Source organism: Coturnix japonica, chromosome 13 (assembly GCF_001577835.2).
Source record: "Coturnix japonica isolate 7356 chromosome 13, Coturnix japonica 2.1, whole genome shotgun sequence".
In the NCBI taxonomy this organism is placed as follows: domain Eukaryota; kingdom Metazoa; phylum Chordata; class Aves; order Galliformes; family Phasianidae; genus Coturnix; species Coturnix japonica.
In genome coordinates, this window is record NC_029528.1 from 15,369,994 (window position 1) to 15,392,662 (window position 22,669).

Genomic DNA, 22,669 nt, shown 5'->3' on the forward strand with positions numbered 1-22,669 from the left:
GTAGAAAAGAAAGCGACCAGATTAAATGCAGAGGCCTTATCCAGAGCAGCTAATCAAGGCATGTTTGCTGTATAGTGAAGTCCAATCCACAGGGACACCCACTTCTAGACTCTATGATGATAACAGTGCAGCTCCAACCGAGCTGTGGAAGCTCAGTGGGATCAACACCGTTGTCTTCACTGAGTCTTGTTGAAGGATCAGCTTCCACACTCCAAATGTTCTCAAGGGTCTGCTATAGTTACATGTGCATTAAAGGGAGCACGCTGAGCTGGATGCATAGAAAGACCACTTGAACACAGAAAGGTACCTGATCTCCTTACCCAAGATAAACAGAATACAAAACATAATAAACTAGTCGTGGTTCATGAGACCTGGAATAGTATATGGTGATTTTCACCCCCAGCTCAACACTGTGAGCTCTTCAGGGAACATGTAATTTTGTTAAATGTAGAGCCCAAACCCAGAAAGTCAGCACCTGGGAATCCTTCAACCTGACTCCTGCGAACACAACCTGTACAGCCTGATCATGGGGAGGAGGTTGGTCTTAAAGCTCTTTAAGTCTTCTAATCCTACACAGTTTACTAAGGTCCTGCCCCAGAGTACCAGCCACTTCAACTGCATTAAACACGCTGAAGAATCATGTAACAGAGGAGGGCTGTGCAGAAGAGAGATGACTTTGTTTCTTTGCTTGGCTCAGAAGACCCCAACTGAAGATGATGTGTGCCAAGACCTAAATGGGAAGAAGAATATTTCTGCTGTAATATATACACTAGCCCAACCCTGTAAGACCTGGCACTCAGTGATAACAGATGAGAGCAGCCTCAAACTGTTCCAAGTTGTGCCAGGAACCCAACAGGCTCCAGGATGGAGGCAGGCCCACAGTCAAAGGCTGAAAACCTTCCCAAGCTCTGAGTTCAGTTGGACGCAACATCTCTGTTCATGTCCCAGCCCTTGAAAATTGCTTGTGTGCATCCGTTCTGCAGGCACTCCAATTTGCTCTACTCAAACTCACAGCTTCCCTGCTGTTACGGTGGGAAACCAGACTGCCCACCTTCTAAGGCCTCTCTGAGCAAAATGGTCTGGAGAAAGGTCAAGAAATTTTTCTGACAACAAGAGCCCGGGCTCTTTAATTTTCCAAGGCCGTTGGACCAATTCTGTATGTGCGTTGCTCAGCAGATTTCTGGGTTTGTGCCACAAATTTGTAGAATATCTGAGGCAGATCAGACTTCCCCAATTAACTTCCAGGTGGTCTGTTTGCAGAGTATGCATAAAAGCACAGATTGTATCATATTTGGGTATCCTTTAACACTAGCATGTGTAGAATTTACTTCAAATTAAGGACTGATTTATGCAAGCACAAAATCCAAAACAGACACACTGCCTGGCACAGCTTTAGTGCCGTTCTGGGCTTTTCCCTGGACAAGAAACTGCATTCTCCAAAGTCTAGATGAAGCGTATTGAAAAGGGAGAGAGGAGGTGAGTTTGCAGGCAAAGGATGAGCTGCTGTTTGTTCCCCAGAATTTAAAAGACCGGGAGGAATGTATTTCTGGGAAGCCTGCTAGAAAATAATACTAAGCGGGCAGCTGCCAATTTAGGCAATATCTGTAACAAAATATGCATGAGCCACTTCAGAAGAAATCAGTTGAGAATCCAGCTGGTCTTTCTTTGCTCCAGAGTGCCAGGCATAACATCCACAGCAAGGATCTTCAATGAAATCTGCTTGTGATTACAGAATGATGACAGGTAGTGAACAAGAACTCGTTAAGATTCTGTCTTCTGAACGCAGTGAAAAACCAGTAGTATCACACTGAGGCCAGGAATGCTGGAATCTCCATAGCACTTGGTGAAGGAAGACTGCAAGCCGGCATACAGTGCCAGAAGACCTCCAGGGCTGTGATGACTCTAACCAGAATAGCACAGTGGGAACAGCGAATGGGTAGATATGTCACTGCTGGCTCAGGAGGCTCACATGGGTCTTGTTTGTTCTCTTCACTAAGACATCTGCAGCAGCTGTATGTGGAAGGACCTAATGATATCCTCCATGCCCATATCTCAGAGCGATGGTGTGGCTGGCTCCCATGATACAGGTCAAAGCCTGAATCTTTTCCCCCTTCTCTCATTTCCTCTCTGAATCCAAATCACTGCATCTTTCACACACAGCAGCTGATCTCTTGCCTTGGTGCAACAAGGAATGTAACTGTATATACATAAAACTTCCTCTATAACTGCACATTTCTGGAGTCCCAGAAACTCTAAGTTGTATCAGTTCAAAATCCAGGATTTATGTCTTCAGTCTATGATTCGACGACAGAATCACCAAAGGAGAATGAACACCCAGACATTTCCTCGAGAAGTAGGATCAGAAATGACTGCTCTGCACGGAAGGTGTTTGGGTCCCCTGGGCTCCTGTTAATGCAGAACTGTCTTTTCTGGCGATGAATGGTGACAGTGCAGATCTTCAAACACCTTCTTTTGTTTAGCATTTGCTGCCCTTCCACATTCACCAGTTCAGTTCCCATCTGGTTTTAGCAACTGGTATCTCTGAACCCATTAGAAACAAATCTCTTTACCATTTGCAAGTAGGAAATTATGGCTTCCAAATTACGTGAGATAAGTACATCTGCTTTGCATGGCACTTAAAACCTTGATGGAATTTGTCACTGAGCTTCCCCTCTGCTCATCAGCTGTCATAGCAGCCTCTTTGGAAGGCAGACTGCTTCTTCATAGGGCAGGAGTTACTTTGGTTAAATCAGTCTATCTGCTGAAGACACTTCATAATTACCACGTCTATCCTTCACGAGGGATAATAGAGCCTAAAGATTATATCTGCATACAGCAGGGCCTCAGGTAACTCTTGCTATAATTAGTAATTTATCTGATCTGAGAGTCTTATCTGGATTCAAGTTTTTTCCAAAAGAAATAGCCCCAAGATCTGGCACCAGCACCTTGCTCAGAGATAGATGTTGAACCATACACTCCTCTAGGCTCAAAGGGCTGAGCCCTCCCAAGCATGGGAACACTGGAATTATTGGGACCTTGGGGGCTGCACCTACACCAGAATAGTGGCTGTGTCTTCCCCCATGTTTCAGTGGAGGATTCTGTCCGAATGAACTCATGGTGCCACAGAGACATCAAAGGCAGTGACAACAATCCTAAAAGACAGGTCTTTGGTGTGGAAGGGCTGCTCCCACCTCACACACATGGAAAATGTGGAGGACCACAGCAACTAGTTACTGTCCTATGTAGCTTCCTTTTTGTCAGAAGAGATAAGCCCAGGAGGACTGGGAGATGCTGTTGATACCATGACCTTTCCACCACACCTGATCCTTCACTGGAAAGTGAGAACACAGGAGCTCAGCAGAATGCATTTCCATGTGGCTTTTCCTACTCCTGCCAAAACAGCGGAGCACCAAGAGTGCAGGGGAGTTGTGCTGAGTGTAGTCCAGCTCACAGCCCTTCCAGGAGAGGTGATGGCTCATTTCAGATTCATCCTTCAAGGCCTGAGGAGGCAAGTTGTCTGGCAAGCATCACACAGTAGAGCAGCAGTGGGCCTAGGTTCAGATTCACTGACCTCCACTCAGAGGTGTCTGGAAGAAAACCATCAGCTCTGGGCTTTTCCAAGCTGGGCACAGTGGTCCCATGAGCACAGCCTCACGTCACTCAGTGGCTGGGCACAAGCCATCAGTCCCTCTCCCAGGCACCAAATCAGGCTAACTCCACAGGAGCCCAGGGGCAGGCAGAGGCGTGCATTGGCTTGGATACATCTATCTCTACCACCTAATCAAACTGTACGCTCACCCACATCAGGTCTGGAGGGTGAGCCAAGATGCTGCTGGGCTTTTAAACTGGGATAAGTTTGAACCAGAGGTGAAAATCTCTCACATTCTATTCCACATCCTCAGACTACGCGGCTCCACTTTAATCCCACCAAGAAATTTCATTTTAAGGATAAATAATGCTTCTCCTTGCTATTTTTCTTTTCTTTTGGACTTTAGTATTTGAAAGTTAACAATAAACAGCCCCACAGCCCGTCGCATAGGTAGGCACACAGTAGTGAAGAGCTGTGTGCTAAATCTGTTTCTGGGCCCATGAGAAGCAGATGGGGGGGATAAGAGGCAGGTCTCTGCCAGGCACCCCTCAGGTGGCTGTGTCCTTCTGCTCAGAGGACAGGAGGTGTCAGCTGGGGGCAAGGAGCTTTGACACAGCTCAGGGAGAGCTCAGGGACCCGACCTTCCCTGAAGCTGCAGAGGAGAAAGGGGAGAAAGAGAAAGTGAGGAGCCAGGACAAGTGGATTCATCTAAGAAAAAAAAGGAAACAACAGGAACAGCAGTGGCACTCACACAAAAAGAAAACAGAAACCTTCTTCCCCTTCCCTCGCCCTTCTACATTCCCATTCTGAACCTGCACAGCTCAAACTGCAATTGCCAGCATTTCAGAGCTACCTCTCCTGCAGTTGCACAGAAGTCTCCTCTCCCACAGCCAAGTAATTTGCATGTTGACACAAGAACTACACTCACTTACTTGCAAGACAGCTGATTAATCCCTTCGATGTAGTAGCATACTCCTCCATTGACACAATAGGACTTGGCTGTTTCGTTGCATTTTCTAGCATGCCCAGACCAGGAGGAGAGAGTTGTGGTTACTGCAGGGGAAAAAAACACACACAAACACAAAAAGGATATAATGTTATTTCCTTTGTTGGGCAACTCTGTTTTCTTAGATGATTTTCAATTAGTTCACTTGCTGAAGTAAAAACCCTGGAGCTACAAACCTCAGCCCATGTCTTTAGACCTATGTTCACCTTTCCAGGTGCTGGGCCTGCAACTTGACCTCTCTTTTCCCAGCAGAGGTGGCAAAGTGAGTGAGGAGCTGAGGATTTGCCCTCCTCCAGGCTCCTGGCATGTCAGGACAAGAGGATCCTTTGGGTAAGCTGTGTGGAGAAGTGCCCTTTCCCAGCTCTCCTTTTCCTCCTTTTCCACATGCACACAATCCTGCACCAGCGCTAGGAAGCCCAGAGCACATTCTTAGAATGAGGGAGCCAGGTGACAGCTGCTGAGGCCTGATTTGCATCACAATGCTGGACAAAGACCCAGAGATTCTGCAGAGGACATTTCAATGATAGGAGGATGCTTCGACAGCTCCACATCTCCCAGAGGAAGTGATTTTTCAGCTCCTGAAGCAGATGCCCTCACTGTCACCAGAACAGGTCCAGTGCAAATAGAAACAACTCCATCTCTTCCTCCCCTGTTTCTGAGCATGTCTCTGTAGTGCCTCTGGTTCTGCTTCTAGAGACCGAGCAGAAATCTGTCACGATAAGGCAGCCAGTCCTGGTCTGTGCTAAGGAGGAAGAAATAAGCACGGCTCAGGTTTCCCTGGGTACAAATGCTTTTCCAAAAGCATTCACAGCCTTCCTGCCGTGTAAGGTACAAACAGAATGGAGGCTGAGGACAGATGATTCCACCAACACTCCAAAGAATTCCCCACAGACACCCCTGAAATATGAAAACTCCCAAACTTCTGTAGGGAAATTCACTTCTTCCTTCCAATTAACCTCAGTGGGATCTCTTCCAATTCAGCTTAATGGGAACTAGAAACCAAAACCATCATTATGGCTTTGTAATGAGTCTGTGCAATTTTTATAGCAGCACATTACTTCCATGAGCAGTGGAGAGCTGTTTGCTGGGGACTGAGGAGCTCTAAAGGGTAACACCTAGGGACTCTGCAAGGCCACTCCTTCAGCTGAGTTCTTTACACCAGCACTGTGTGATGTTTTAACACCAGAGTGAATTACAGTCCTGACCAGTTAGAGATTCATCTGACTGGGATTATAACGGGATTTTCATCCAATTATAAACTATCTTCTTCCTTTAAGTGGAATTAAAAAAGAGACTGACACGAATAAGGCTTGGGAAGTGCACACTGCACGTGTCCCAGCAAGAGCCGTGTCTGACAGAAGAGCTGGTTGGTCAGTTCTCCTATGAACACCTCGTTAAAGTCATTCCTTCTTAAATCCCATTTTCTGCAAGTACTGTGTCTTTTTTTTTTTCCAGCAAAGCACAAGGAACTTTAAAACTGAGTCACAAAATCATATTCTCACAATCCAGATGTTCCAAATGCCAAGAAAAAGAGGCAGTCAGCTCAGGTTCTGGTTGAGAAGAGTGTCGTGAAATGCAAGCTGCTGTCAGAACAAAAGCTGAGCTCTGCTGGTCAAACAAAAGCCCCAGCAGGAGTCTGACAAATAGGCAGTGCTTAAGGAAGGGCAGATCAGCATGCAATGACAGTTTTCTTCTGGCCATCTAGGATGGGAAGCTCAGAGAACTTCAAGTCAGCTGCAGCGCCTGTGGTGGACTTTTCTTCCATGAATGTGTCTCGCTGCTGCTTGAACAGATCTAATCTTGTAGCATCCACGTTATTTGTGACAAGAACTCCAGTGTTACGTACACAGTGTGAAAAGACGCATCTCAATTTACTTCTTTGAAACCTGACCCTTTCTAGCTCTTGCACCAGAAGAAAAGAGTGTGTGTTTTCACACATTTCCCCTGTGCTACCTGTGGCTTTGCAGGCACAGGCAGCATCTTCTTTGCCAGCTAGAGCACAATGATTTAGTAGCCTCCTACACACAGGTTACTTTGCTGTAATCCTTTTTGTACTCTCTGTTTCTGCTTTCCCTGTTGCAGATGATGACACCAGAACTGCAGGTAAAGTGCAGCCCAGGGATGCACGCAGGGTTCATAATAATTCCCGATGTTCATTTTGAGATTAGACCTACTGAATGCAGACCCTTATTGATAATAACCCTGCGATCTCATTCCTCCATGAGAACAGTGAGTGCAGAGCCCCCAAAGGGTATTGGCCGCTCTGGGATATTGCTGAGGCCAGGAATCTTAAGCAACTCCTATCAAGCACGTTGGTTAGGCTTTGCAGGCAGCTCGTCAGTCTGTTCTCAGAAATCAAGTGAAATATTCTGCCTGCAGTCTCCAAAGGGTTAATTACTGCAGCTTGGGCTATAAATTGCAGTTAATTTTTCACAATCTCCAGCTACTGTCGAGGAAAGCAGCGAAACAGGGATAGTTTAACTACTCTTGCCTTTTTTTTTTTTTTTTTAATAATGTTGACTAGTGAGTTCATAGAGCACAGACACTTCATTCTCTCAATATTTAGACATTCAGTTAGACAGATGAACTCAGCTGGTCGGAGAGTGTATACAAATTGCCTGCTCTGTATATGCCTCATGTACTTACTGATAAAACACAGAATTGCTGAGGTTCCTCTCAACATAGTTCATCCAACTCCTTGTCAGGGGAACATGGCTGAGAAGGTGTCTGGCCAACCTATTCCTCAGCTGCAGCAGTGTAATTCTGCGGTGAGCCACACTAAACCCATGATTTACGCTGATAAATACACGGACCGACTGCTGATCCTAACCATGCCCTCGGTGGCAGATTTCTGTACATTTCGCACAGCACTCTCCTCTCACTGAAAGTGAATGGAGGCTGGATGCTCATTGCTGCTATCGGTACATCAAATCAGAAGGGCTTGCACAGACTAAGGCTTGCCTGGCAATGGATCAGTGACTCCGGAGCTCATAAAAATTCTGCTCCTTTGTGTTTCTGTGTGTTTATTCATTTGGAAATGTTCCAGCATTTACTCCTGCTTTTCATTGCAATAGATCCTGCTGGAATTACCTTCCCTTCTCCCGCGGGGATCATGAGGATCAAAAGCCAGACTAGAAGTTCACCCAAAAATACAAATGTCAGACTTCAGGACACTCATCTGAGAGCAGAAGCTATGGCTGATCCAAAGCACACGGGCAGCACTCCCCATGTGTCTGTAAGGACTGTCCATGTGTTTCATTGCATAACAAGTTTACGGACTTAGAAGCACCAAGGTCCTGCAAGGATGAAGTCCTGCATGATCAAAACCCCACCAGCTGCTTCTCCAAACTGATCTCTCCAGTTTTATTAATTAGCTTTTCTAGGCTTTTCTCTATCTTTGTCTCTATATTTTAGGACCGCATCATTTTATTTTTCCAAATCTCCATCATCAGCTGTAATAGCAGCAACATGATACTTCAGTGAGAGGATCTGCTCAACAACTTAAAAAGCAGAACTAGTGCCAGCACAAATGCTTTACAGGCAGGATAGCTTAAGCTCAGGAAGAGCAGCAGTGTGACAGGACCACACGATGGAGTCAGACCAACAGGCAGATCCCCTGGTACACCACCTCCTGCTCCAAAGGCTGGCCATGATGCCTCTCTTCTTCAAGGGGATGTCAGCTTCCAACCCACACTTTACTTTTCACAGATGGACTCCCTGTCTGTGACTTCAGAGTCATAATGGCCTGTCTTAACATCACACCTTGAGTAGAAGGCAGGATACTTCAGAAACACTGCAAAATAAGCAATGAATGTGATCTAACACGACAGACACAGCACAGCTCTCTCTGAGGATTGACAGTGAAATCTCCAGCACAACCTCCTCAAGGTAATCATGCCTGCATACGTGCAGGCTTCATTCAATTACCAACCACACCTCCAGCTCTGGACTCTAAATTTAGGCTTTTAAATTCTCTGAGCAAAGGCCACACCAGGATTTATTTTAGTCTAATCTGCAAACTGGTCTGTCCGCATGACTCTTGGCAGACCAGCTTTTATCTGCCCCAGCTGTGCCCTGAGCTGGCTGGACACTCTTCCACCCCAAACCAACAGCATCATGCTTGTGTCTGTATCAGTAACTCTAGGAGAGTACAGTGCCTTCAGACCGGACTGATGCTAAGCATTGGAGAAGGCAGTAAACAGGAGAGGGAGAGGCTGAATGAGTCCAAACTAAGTCCAACATCACCAAGATGCACAGAGAGGTGGATTTAATTGGAGAAAAAATGGTACCTACCTTTCCATGGTGATCTTTAAAGGGACTTAAGGGAGTGCTTATGATCCCCAGTGGTTGAATTAAAAGCCCTGCAATTCAATCCAGAGGGCCCAGCTTTCACCCAAGTGCAGCATATTAGCCACCAGTACAACTCAGCACTGCCTCTATTGCGTTGCCTCTTTGTTTTTGTCATCTGCTCCCAAATGTCTCTGTGCTGCAGAACGCCAGTGGGGTGAAATTAGATGGCCCAGCAAGCACTGCCCAGCCCACATAGGCCAGCAAAGGGAAGGTGTTTGGGCAGATTAGCCGGACAGTGTCCCAGACAAAGGGCACAAAGAGAGCCCAGGTGAGCAGCTGCTGTGATCCACATGTTGCTTTAGAGCACCTGCCCAACACTGTCTGCAAGAATCCAAAGTGCACTTCCTGCACCCAGCCTGTGCTCTCCTTTAACCCTTAAGAGTTCACCTGTTTGTCCAAATCAAGGAAAGGAATTAGGGGAGAGCCCAGCAAAAGGAGTTACTGCCCTTCTCAGAGACTTCAAACATTACCTCACTTTCTGAAAATGAAATGTTGGTAAAGTTTTAGCATCTTCATCCTGCACAGACCTCACATCTCAGAACGCTTTACAGATTGCTCTGAGCTCCATTCCATTTCTGTCTCTGTTAGAATGTTTCTGAACTTTGATAATGATTCCTATTCTGTTTACCAAGCAGGTCTGCAGCCACAGAGCCCTGTCTGGCTGCTTTACGCTGTACACTGACAGGATCACATTACCATTTTGAATACTCTGGATGCTGGAATGAGTATAAAGGACGTTTCTCTTTTCATCGTGGCACACAATCAAGTTACCCCATCCCTGCAAGTTCCTGCCTGTGAGCCGAGCCATTGTAGCCACCCAGTGCGCAACCTTCACCTGTGACAAACACAAGGCAATGTGTCTTATTTAACACTATTTCATGATGGAGAAGGCTCCTGCAACCATCTTATGCTCACAGGATCATCAGGAAGATTCCTTGATAAGAGAAGCAGTTACACTTTCTCTTCTAAGCCCCACTGCTTTTTCAAGCAAGCATCTCCGTGACTGCTCTTGTTCAGCAAAACTCAGACACAAGTATATATTCAAAGAAGGGGAAAGACAGCTGTATCATGGCAAAATACAAACATCACAGAAGCAATTTCTCAGACATCAGAGATTTCCCTTGGAATCTGGCTGACAGAGTCTGCCTTGACTATGTAGACTAAAGTCACTTAAGACTGACACTATGACCAGGCCAGCTCACAACATACTCCATGGCACAGCTTGTTACACCTGCTAAATGGCTCTGAACATCTCACCTGAAGGTGTTACTGCACTGCAGGAGTGGTGCCCCATGTATGTACCCCATAGTGGGTATAGTACTCTCCCCAGATATACTGTTGCCCCCCACATGAGCTGGACTAGGATGCAAGGCAGATTTGCCCTTTCCTGTAAGTCCCCTTCAGGTACTGGAAGGACACTATAAGGCCTCCCAGAGGCCTCTCCAGCTTAAGTAGTCCCAGCTCTCTCTTTAATATCATAAGAATGGAGCTTTCCAAACAGAAAACATCCCTATAAAATCTGGAAAATGGAATTGTTGACAGAGAGGTGCAGCCAGCTGCACTGTCAGCTCAGCAGCTGGAAAGGAGATACAGCCCAGATGTGGAAACGCCTGCTTGGTCCTGGGCTCGCCCTTGGACAGGCTCTGGGTGGGCTGTCCAGCGTGCTGATGCTCTCTGTGAGCTGCAGTGTCCCTGAGCAGGGAGAGACTCTCCATCACAGAAATAACGCACCCCATGAGAAGGAGACGAGCCAACAGCCTGGCTCCCAGGTTTACACTTGTATACATTTTGATTTTTGTGTGTGCCTATTTTCTACTGCACTCATGACAACTAAATCCAAGGGAATGCTAAGAAGCAGCTCCACCAAATCAAATCAAATCAAACCAAATCAAATCAAATCAAATCGAATAACATTTTGGGAAATCTTTTCTTGTTTTCTGGAGACTCGAGCAACAATGTGACAGCAGTGAGCAGCTGGATTTTCTGCCTCTTTCTTTTGACTTACTCTTAGGAGCCTTATGTCTCCTTCCTTGTATTTCCTGTAGCCTGTTTTGTTGTGGTATATATATATATATATATTTCACCTGGTCCCAAAAGCCAAAATCAAATAAAACCCCAGACCAAAGGTTGCAACAAGCACATTTCAGAAGTATCAATAAATCAGTGCACTGGAAGAGCTGCAGACACTTAAAATCCACTACCAATTATAAGTAGCGTGTTCTTCAAGCTGCCGTTACAGTAGTTATGAACCTCTCCCGTTCCAAGATGGACACAGCAACACAAATCATATTTTGAAAGATTTAGTGGAAGATCAGGACTTTGGGAGGAATCAAAGAGAAGCAGCGATTAAAGAAGATTCCAGGAGGCAATCAAGCATTTGTGGAATTTGTCTCATAAAACCAAAACAAATAAGGGGAAAGAAGCTGTATGGGAGTTGGGGGGAGAGGTACTTACACTCTTCTTCCATAACAACTATTTTAGTTTCTGAGGCTGGTAAAACTTGTGGTGCTTTCGTTGTTCCTGGGGAAATTAAGGTAAGAAAGTAGTGAACAAAATATCTAATTTGAACAGAGAAGATTTGGCTTAGCTATGCAGGGAGGAGCATGGGAGCAGGTGCTGCTGGGAGGAACGGGCTGGGGAGGCTGCTGACATGTTAGTACTGGCGAGGGGATGCTCAGATGGATAAATGGGGGAGAGGCAGACAAACACGAATCCTGCAGGGGGATGGCACAGCGCATGTCGGTCCCCTCACCATAAAGGGACTTGTGCCACCTGGGCCTCTATCATGATAAAAAAGGCGGAAAGGGCTCAGGGTTCACTGGGGGTAGGATGAGTGAAACTGCCACAGGTTTGCACAGCCCTGATGGTTGTGAGAGAGCAAAGATCACGGCAAAATAGGGAAAAAACGTGGAGCTTAAGAAAAGGTGAGATGGGCTCATGATGGTAATAAGCCTCCACCCTGTGAGTATTTGCAGCTCTGCAACACAAAGTAATGCTCTTACAAGGGACGGAGGAGCTGGAAAGGAATGAAGTCCAAGGCCAAAGGCAGTGTGGAAGCCCAGCACACGTACTGATTCCCTCCTTAAAGTGAAGGAGGCTGGGAAAGCCCACTGCCCACAGTGAGCCACAGCCAGAGGTAGGGAGCAGAAAGCACCAGGAGACAGTGCTGTGTGGAGACACGGGGATGAGGCCACCAGGAAAAGAGAAACATAAGGGAAGCAAAAAAAGTCTGTTGGAAAACTTTAAGTTTTCCTGGAGTTCTCAGCAAAGGGGGTATTTCGTGGGGCATTAGTCAAGAAGCTGCCTACAAAATTTCTGAGGAAAACAAGTCTGAAACTGTCACATCTCAGCTATGCTGTCACTCCCACTTGCATTGCCAATATTACGCTACCAATAAGGAGGACCAGGAAATGGACATTCTTCTAAGAAAGCACCAGATTGACCTCAAAGTACTAAAAATCTGAAAAGAGCACCAAAGCACAACATGTTTTGATTTCCTCAGAAATCAACACTCTTCCAAAGCTTTTCAATGGGAAACTTCTTCCCCCAAGCCGGGTATTTTGTGGAAACTCAGGAATTGCAGAGGAGGTATGAGCTGCTGGGATTGGCCAGTGGGCATTTTCTAAGAGACAAGGGGCCACGGCACTGCAACCACTCTCTTTCTAATGAAAATCTCTTTTCAGTGTGGCATTTTCAGTGATTTGAGACAGAGAAATGGGACTGAAGTGGTTCTTTGTGCAAGTGATAAAGGCTGAAAAGTTGTAGTGGAATAGAATACAGAGAAGAGTACTTTGCAACAGCAACTCTGCCTCACCAGGCTGAGAAATGCTTGCCAGCAGAGACATCCCCATCCACAGACCCAAGGGCCTCGTGTGTGAGCACCAGCCAGGACCTGGGGGGCTCAGGAGCCTCCATCCCTCAAAGGATGTTGTCCTCACAGACAGGGCAGCAGTGACAAAGTAGAATGGAGAAGCAGAATAAACAGAAGCAGCAATAGCTGTAGTGAGCTTCAGGGAAAGAGGGAGGCTTCAAGGAGAGGGAGATTGTGCACCTCAGATTAATTGCTGTCAACTAGTACAGTTGTACAGAGCAGAGCTGAGATGTAGTCAGAAAGAGCACAAAGAGTAATGTGGGCAGGAAGAGAAGAGAATACATGAGTTCAGAGACAAGCAGATGGATGCCTTGGGAAGCTTTCTATTGAAAAGTATCACAGAAGAAGGGAGTGTGCAGAAGGGAGCTGAGGAAAGCTTCCCATGCCCCAGGAAGGCCCAGCAGTACAAGCAGTGTGGAAGAAAAGAGGAAGACCTGTCAGCAAGTGCACAGGCACAGATGAATGGTGCTCTGCCCTGAGGAGCTCTGGGGAGAAGCAAAAGAAGGGCACGAGAGAACAGCAGAGTGGCAAAATCCTACAGTGATCAGCAACATCTTGTTTACCTTTTTAAGGGACCACATCTAACATTCAATTGCAAATACCTGCTCTCCTGCCAGGTGACCTGCACACAGCAGTGGCAAGGTGTGCACGCTGCTCCGCTCAAAAGCCAAAGGTAGATTTTCAAGGTTGCTTTGAAAACAGATTCATCAAGACCCCATCACGGGCAGGGCACACCAGGCTATCTTTTATTTACTGAATCTGCAGCCCCTTGCAGCCTGCAGCTCCCACCAGGTAATGGTGATTTTTGTGTCTCTTTTGATTGCTTTTGTACTCTCAAATAATTACTGGGCAACTCAAGCATGTCCTCACACACCCTGCAACACCAGTGAGAGCCACCTGCTCCTGCACTGGCCAGACAAGAAGAGTTACACCTGGGAGCTGCTGCGGCGTGATGTGCATTGCCCTAGTTCTGTGAGCAGCATGCACAATGAAGTGACAGCACTGCTCCATCGGTCTTCTTCTTTTGCAAGGGCTGGAGGAGTAGAGGTGTGCAGGGCTGTGGTGCCAGGCATTGGCTGTGCTGCACACAGCAGGTTGTACACACAGCTCCAAGCCCAGCAGAGCTGTTTGCACCATGATGGGACAGCCAGAGCATGAGTAAGAGAAAAGGAGCAGCACTGCCTCTGTTGGCCTGCTCTGGACACAGGTGTCATGATCAGAAAGAAAGCAAGGCTAATTTTCCAGGTCTGAGTATGGGCTGCCTTCCCTAGGCACTGCAAGCACTGGCTTTGTACAGGTAGTGTAACTGAGGGGGAGGTATGTAGTATTCCAGCCTCACAAAATATCCAGGACTGCAGACACTGCTGAGGTAGAGGTTAATAGAGAAAACAATGTCAGAAAGCAGCGGGAAAAAGGTACCTTCCATCACATGTGATCAGTGCTATTGAGAGCACAGCAGCAGTGAAACTGGACTGTGCCGAAGGGCCACATGGCAGAGCTGGGGTTTCCACAGTGGCCATTGAATGGCAGGAGGAAAAGCTGAGGCAACAGAGCTCCCAGCAGCCATCCCTCCCCTGCTCACACCCTCCTGGCTTCTGGCAACCACTGCGGGGACTTTCAGAGCCGGAGGGTGCATCCAAACCATCACGTTAAGCAATATAATTATGATGACCAAGATAATAATAAAACCACCTAACCTCAGACTCCATCCGCTGAGCTCTAAGAGATGGAGCACACATTCTAGGATGAAAACCAGAAGCAACTTCACTCATCACAAAGCTACGGTTTAATTACTTGTCTTCTGGTGGGTTTTGCTTCTCAGAAATTCTTTAAAGAAATAGAACATCGAGCCCATCAGCTTGCTTTCTTCCTTGCCCCTTTTTAAAAATACATAGACTGTAAGTTTATTTAAAATGTAAATGAACCACATTGCCAGTGACAGATAACAAAGATAAACATTTATGCTAAGCTTCATTTTTCTTATCTCCCGAGATTGTTTTACTCGATATCCTGAAAGCATGACACAAAATGCAAGACAGATCACCTGCAGAACCTCCCGCTTTCTGCTTGAATGACAGATGGCTCAAGACATTCGCTGACTTCTTCACTTACCACTTCTCACATTCAGGCTGCCTTTTGCGGTGTCTTTCCCTAAAACGTTCTCCGCTTCGCAGCTGTACTCCCCAGCATCTTCCAGCTTCACCTTGTTGAACTGCAGTCTGGAAATCTTTCTGTTGAAAAGTATAGCAGACATTTCTTACTCAATTGCTAACCATCCTCATGAGTTGATAACCATTCCTGGCCCTGCTACGCTGCCTGGTTAGTTACCCCTTCTGCAGGAGACGGTCTGCCTGATCTCACCAGCCAATCAGGATTTAAATCAGACCCTTCCCAGGAATCACAGCCATCGTGATTTCCTAACTGAACATCTCCCTTTGAACCCATCGCTCTTAGCCTGATGCCATGGTTTGCTCTGACATCTGCTCCCATTCTCAGGAAGGCCACATATGGAATGTCAAGAAGTCTTGTGAGGGGCTGAACACAAGACCCCACCTCCCCAGCACACAGACCAGAGAAAGGCCGTTTTGCTGAAGAACACCGAGATATGACTGCAGGAAGGAGAGGAGCAGCATATTCTGCACCTTACCAAGGAGGGTGAGCAGCTCAGCTCCCTGACCATGTCCTGCTGTGCTGCACACTCAGATCCCCATGCATTCCAGCCTGCAAACCAAAGCCTCAAGGTTTAAGTTGAACAACTGTCTTGTAGCTTTCTCTGGGCCAACAGTGCAAGCACTTTGTCTCCCCCAAATACACACACTACGTTGTGCACTACAGACATGTCAGGCTGACATCCCCATGATCATTTTATTGGCCAGAAACACCCAGGAAGATTGGGAGATGATGTAGGTGATGACTGCTCACATGGCCTAACAACCCATGCTGTGTGCTCTGTGGGAATGGGAGCTGCACAGGGCAGAGCTCTGTGGTGGTACAGGAAAAGGCCATCACCTTCCCCTCCACCTGGCTCATCTCTCATTCTCCAAGATGTCTCTCTGATGACAAGGCAAAACCATTTATTAACTAGTTTGACAGAGATCAACCAGCCTTCAACACACACCAAAGACCACTCCTGAGACCACAAGGGAAATTCCTCAGCAGACCCTCTGTTTTATATTTCCTTCTGGTTTAGACAGCTTATCAAGAAACAGTCTATGCTTCCTTCTGGTGAGAACATTTCCCTCTGCTTCCTACCCCAAGCTCTTGTCTCAGGTCTGTGTCATACAGTCACTTGACAGAGAAGCTTGGAAGCACTGGCAGATTTAAAAAGAGGTCCCACTGGTCTACGTTGCTGAAGGCAAAATTCCTCTAATGTGGAAAACCATTATATTTGGAAATATTTGCAACATCGCATACGTAATCTAGGAAGGACTTTGGGCTGTGCAAATGATTTTCCATAGAAAGTCCTTCACTGAAGTGCACTGACATCTCTTCAACACCCTGACATGCTGCTCTACTGGGAGCCATGGCGCAAGGACACGGCGTGAACATCTCACTCACTGTGTTAGCAAATGAGAAGCACTTGAGATGACTTGATACAGCTCCCAGGATACAGGCAATGCCCTGTTCTGCAAGATGTGGTCAAACATTCAATCACAAGAGTTTTGGGCCCATGTGGAACAATTTTCAAATGAACGTTGACAGCATGTCTCCTGAATTCCACTAATCTGAGGTCTCCCCTACTCCACAGTGCAAAGCCAGTTATGTGGGTCAACATGTTCAAATGCGGGGGTCTAAACAAACAGGCTGATGCAAAGACTTGCTGGGGAGGTCTGACAGGCACTGGATGATGGACTTTGGCCCTACGGGGCTGTAGAAATGAGTGCATGGCCCCATTCCCCTCTCCCTCCACAGAGACGGGTGTAGGAACAGTCAGCAAAGGGTCAAGGCCAGGTGCTGAAAGCTGAAAGCATTAGTGAGCATGCTACCTGCAGCTGCCAGAGAACAGTTATTCTAATGATCATTGGCTGCACCGTGATCTCATATGCACGGCACGTTTTGCCGCGTGCAGTAACTGGAAAAATCCACTCTGTATCACCCATGTCCGTGATCATTTGCAGAGAAAGGTTTTTAAATTCCAAATATACAAATTAGCAAGTAATTTAGTGACACAAAAGGCTAATGTAAGGGGTCATACTTGACGGATTCATCTCCACTAACAGGATGAGAGACATGTGGTCTTTTACCTGGAACTGGAGAAGAATGTGAGCAGAATATAAAGCAATGCTGGTATTTATAGAACCTCGGCATCAAGGTGAAACCAAAGAGGATCATTTTGTTTTAATGCACAAGGCTGTTGAACTGTCAAAGGAGATTATTTTCTAAAACAGCTTGTTGAATCTCTCCCAGACTGCAAGATACCCTTAAAGAAATCAAGAGCTTTTTTTTGGGACCAATGACCTCAACCATACAATGTATAATGTCAGGCAACAGACCTAGGGGAGAGAGATGAAAGGTACAGAAGAGGATGAGTGAGCCCTGAAACAGAGAACTACCTTATTTCAGAGCACCAGTTTGAACCTTTTAAAGCACATGAATCATAGAGTCATAGAATTGCTTGAGTTGGAAGGGACCCCCAGAGGCCATCCAGCCCAGCCCCCTGCAGTGCACAGGGACACCCACAGCTCCAGCAGTGCTCAGAGCCCACCCAGACAGACCTTGTCTCTCTGTGAGGATGGGGCACTGCCACCTCTCTGCGTACCCTGTGCCAGTGCCTCACCACCCTTAGTGTAAAAAACTGTTTCCTTGTATCTAATTTAAATCTCAGCTCTTTTAGTTTGAAACCATGAATAACGACTCTTCACAAGATGAACTCCACTGAAGATGTGAGAGAGATTAGCCCTTACGTGACCTGCGTGTGGCAGAGAGAAAGATGACCAGTCCATCTCTGTTCCATGTTACTACTTTCACATGCTTCTGAAATACCTCAAAGCTGCTTAGGAAATTGGTTTTACAAGTTTGCATTCTTCCTCCTGCTGCCTGGAGGGCAGGCATTTTGTTTCTTTGATGGCTGAGGTGTGTTTGTAAAGAAGTGCCAAGTAACAGCCCTAGGAGGAACCTTCCACAGTTCCCTGTCCCCTGCTGCCCTCCTGGGCTGCGTTCCCTGGGGATGCTGGCCCCTGGGACAGCCCCGCCACACTCCTCCCGAGGTGCCTGGCTGCCAGACGAAGCCATTCTTCTGGAGGAAGGCGCTGCCGCGGGCTGTTTGTTCAGTGAAAGGGCTGGGGTCACTGACAGATGCCATCATTTCAGCGCAGTGTAACACTGTTGACATTTCTGTACTCCGGGGGAAAATCTGCCTCATTGTATTTTCTGACCCTCAGCACATATGACTTAGCCACGCACTAATTATCCCCTTAGTGGCGATGGAGGAGTGAGCCACGGAGAATAGGTTGTCCACAAGCTCTGTGGGATGGAATCCACAAGGAGCCCTTCAGCCTGGCCAGAACAGGATCCCCAAAATACCTTTCCAGCCAAGAGAACAAGACCCCCAGAGGGCAGCTGGGAGTGCCAATCTCCAGACTACAATGGGAAGCGGGGAGATCAGCCCATGGCCGAGACCTACACAAAGATCCTAGCAAGTCCTGGCCAGGAAGGGTGGCCTCATTTGCTGTAATTTAGACATCTCAGAGTTAGACACCGAAATATGAGCTCAGGCCCTGGGGCCTCCTGTACAGTGAGAGGAAACTAAACAGGCGCTTCATCCCGCCCAGGGAGGGACTTTTCGTGACAGGACTCATGTTCCCACCAGCACTTCGGTTAGCCTGAATCATTTTTCTCCTCCTCCCCAATGCCAAGTGGAAACCGGACCTTCTTCCCAGGCCACCTCCTCACGGAGCCGCGCAGCTCGGCGCCTGCACAGCCGGCGGATACCGGTCTGTGTTTCCGTGAGGACTCGGTGAGCCCTGCATGAGTTCAACTGCTTCTGCATCGTGCAGGACAGAAATAGCTCTTGGATTACTACTATTGTAGTATTTTATGAGTCTTCTAAAAATAGAGGAGCTAACACAGAAGTAATAAAAAAGTCAAGGAATTAGCTGGTGAAGAGAACTGGAAGACTATGCCTTATTTGGCCTCTGCATTGTCAATGAAAACTGTCCATAGTAAAAACACGTGAGATCCTAGGAAAAGGAAATTCTCAGATGTGACTCTTGCAAAGGACATTTGATAGACTGCTGTGGTTACCTATTAACCCCTTTCCTCTCTGAACAGCCAGCCAGGGCAGGCAGCACAGCAGTGCTGCGGAGAGCTCAGAGGCCGGCACTGTGCCACGTGTACTGCTTGCACACCTTCCAACCATTCAGTTGGTGCCTATGTGCTGCCCTGGCATTCTGCAGTGTTGAATTTGCCCTGAAAAAGTGGGTTTATGGCTGGCAAGAAGATTCAGACCATCCAGCTCTCCATCTTACAGTCCCAAGGCACCATCTGGTAACAGCCCACCATCCATCAGCAGCTCTGCTGGCTGGAGCAGGGGCTCTCAGTGCCCCCAGCCCAGGGAACACACTCATCTTCCCCAGCAAGAAGTGAGAGAAAATCAGGTAGAAGAATTCATCACAATGTGAAGAAAACCGAGGATGGCCATGGCAAAGCAGCTCCGCCAGACAGGGCAGAGGGGCAGCCAGGACCATCCTCTCACCCACACAGTCAGATGGAAACAGCCCCAAGCTCTCCCCTGCCCTCGGTTACAGAGCTGGGCAAGCTGTCTGTGCTTGTGGCGCCTGAGAACAACACATGGCTGTGCTGGCTGCTATGAACTCCAGGGCATGATCTGGCTAGTTTAGGATTAGCTTTAGAAACAGTGAATGAGAACGGGTGAAAAAAAGCAACCCTCAAGCAAAGCAATCAAATAAGATGGGTAAGAAAACAGAGGTTCAGACTTCTGAGCTTCCACCCCTTCTGCAGTGGGCAAAGTCCTCCTTCTTCCTTCCCTCACAACATTACCTGCCCTGCCTGGGGTTTGACTGCTGGGACTGTGAGAGAAGTGGGAGATAGCAAATGTCCTTGAGAGGGCCCAGGGCAGGACCAACTACCCCCAGATCCCCTTTGCTTGATCTCTCCTACCCCTGCTCCCCAACATTAAAGTGCTGTTCTAACCTGAAAAGCAGATTTGCCCCTTCTCTGCTCAGCAGTGTTGCTCTCTCTCTGTGCCCAGGCTTGGGGCAGGCTGACTTTAAAAGAAGACTCGACCAGTCCTCGCTCTGCAGAGCTGACACTGACACTGGTCTAAGAGCTGGAGTCCCTTCTGGGTCACACAGCGTCAGCAAAAGGGGAGGAGATCAATAAATACAATCCAAAGAGCAGGGTCACTTGTGCAACTCCTTCCATCCTCCCATTGAGCACTGGGCTGCATCTCTGTACTGCCATGGCTGTCCAGGCACCGTGAAGAGGTGCAGGGCAGCTGGGGCAGTGAAATCCAACCACACGCTCAGAGTGGATTGGTGGCCACTCAGCTGAGATACAAACCTCTGTGTGCCACTGCCCTTGTGCTGGCAAGTCAGTGGGGGCATGTCAGCAGCTGTTCAAAAAGCAAGTATCTAAACAGGGAGACAGGAAGCCTCAGGTAGGGACTCAGCTAGGACAGTATGCAGAAGCCTCACTACATCAGCAACAGAACTACAGCTATTTCTGTAGCTGGGAACAGAAGAAAGAGTTAGTGCTGCTTGGGGGGAAGGCACGGAAGTCCTCATTTGAAAGGGTATCACATATTAGATGGAAGCTGATAGGATTGGCAACTCAGAGGTAGGACTAAAACATCAGGGATTGCCAGACATAGGAGGAAGGCCAGACAAAGCCTTTAAAGCAAAACCAGATAGTTTTAAACCAAGGGAGGTAGGAAGAGAGGTGACATTTTAAAAGCAGCAGTCTTTGGTGGAAGCCCTTCACTGAGCACAGCAATGGAGACAAGCAAAGCCAGGCTGGAAGTATTTAGATCAGAGAAGAACATGCCTCTCAGGAACAGACATAAGATCATGGAAAAGCAGCATGGAACAGCACCTCTGGATGGACAGACTCCTTCAAAACCTCTGTCAAACATATCATTATTATGTTACGCAGGGTTGTACAAGAGATTCAGTTACAGTTTTGAGACTCCTGAGTCTGGAGCATTTGGGACATCATTCATTTCTTCTTAAACCTCTTTTTTTCTGCAGCTGGTGTGTGCCACAGATCCTTGCCAGTGCCCGATCCGTGACACAGAAGGAGAACCAAACAAATTCATGACTGTGGGTGTACAGTGTGCTATCCCAGATGAACTGCCTGTGGCCTCAGCCACCACCCCAGCCCTTCTTCCCCAGATGCCAGGTAAAGCATTAATCTGCATGAATGGGATTTCAATTGATGTTTCACTGAAAGTGTTCCAGCGTAAGTCGTGTCACTGTGCAGCTGATAATAATAATATTAGATAGACTAACATTAGATAGGGAGAGGATTATTTTTTATAACCAGCCAACATCACTGGAAAAGAAGAAACAAAATTTCAGGCACATAAATCTCCTTCCACGGCTCTGTTTGCATTCACCGTCAGTTGAAGCTGCTCAGCATCTGGCCATAACTTGTTAGTCACTATAACTCACTCGTGCTTGATCAAATGCCCATTCCCTGAATCCCTCATGAGCCCCAACTTGCAGGCTTTGTGTATTGTTCTAGCTCAAGACCCAACTGCTTCTCCTTTCAGTTCTCAAGTTCCCTGGTTGAGTCCCAGGTGCGTTAGCCAAAATGATGTCCATCATCTCCTTTAAAACAACAAACAGGCAAACAAAGGAGATACTCTCTTTCACACCCCCTCCAATAAAGTGCCATCAGCAGCTAAACCAAATCCCAAGTATTGGGGACTTATAATGACATGGTGAGAGTTAGCAGGAGAGAAGCTCCCCTGGTGATTATAACAACACCGGTGCTCGAGAAGAGTCTTAGCTTTAAGGCATCTGGAATTGCTCTTGCAAGATCCATTGTCAAGTGAGCTTTTTCCTTTGTTTAAAAATGTCAGGCTGAAGACCCCTGCCAGAGTGGTGGTATAGCCTGCTTGGGTTCACTCTGGCTCCCACAAGGCTTCAACAGTTCTCTTTGCCCCTCCTTGTCTCCAGGCTTAATTAGGAAATCATTTATCTTTATTGGCACTCTGTTTCCCCTGCTGCTTTGGCATTATTATTATTTTTTGCCTTCATTCCAGAGCAGTGAGCTGCTGGGGGAAGACCACAGCCCCATTCATTGTGGGTGGGGAGTAATCTACAGCAGGGAGCTCTACAAGGAAGACCCCAGCAATGAATCTGCCCCAGCTAGCATCGCCTCGGGGACTACTGTACAGAAACAGGAGAGGAGGGTATCCCTTGGCTCCACTTACAGGCTAACAATAGGGATTCCTGGTGATACTGAAAGTAGGACACTACTCCCAAGGGATGTCATATGGTCAGCCTGTCCCAAACTGAACTGCCAGCCCTCTCCAATCTAATGATACGCCTACTGTATCACCCAGCAGTCTCTCTTGCTAAGAGAGCACACAAAGAGAACTGTTTGTAAGGACAGAAAGCAGCCTACCAGGCTCTCGGACCACATCCCTCTCATTTCAGTGCACAATCTGCATGTTTTGGGGCAGAGCCCTGAGTGCAGCCTGAAGCTGGGTGGCATCCCTGCACCTCAGCAAACAGAAAGTCCCACGGGTCTCTCCATAGCCATCATCTGAGCATTTGCCAGGACGGTTTGAAAGTCAAAACTCAACCTTAACTTCTTGGCACCCAGTGGCCTCGATCCATCTCAGGTGCACTCACAGGAAATGCTCTCTCTTCGGCAGCTCAGAAGG

At 47.3% G+C, this 22,669-nt stretch overlaps 1 protein-coding gene across 3 annotated transcripts in view; it reads right to left on the reverse strand.

Annotated features, from left to right (window-relative positions):
- Positions 1-22,669, reverse strand: part of NRG2 (neuregulin 2) — a 125,856-nt gene that overhangs the window by 25,296 nt on the left and 77,891 nt on the right. For 2 of the 3 annotated variants that reach the window (XM_015876268.2, XM_015876267.2), the window contains exons 3-5: positions 14,929-15,047; positions 11,400-11,465; positions 4,522-4,642 (exon numbers count right to left, since the gene is read on the reverse strand). In XM_015876268.2, coding sequence (XP_015731754.1) covers positions 4,522-4,642; positions 11,400-11,465; positions 14,929-15,047 — 306 coding nt within the window. The remainder of the gene's footprint in view (positions 1-4,521; positions 4,643-11,399; positions 11,466-14,928; positions 15,048-22,669) is intronic. The other variant, XM_015876269.2, reaches the window with a different exon arrangement.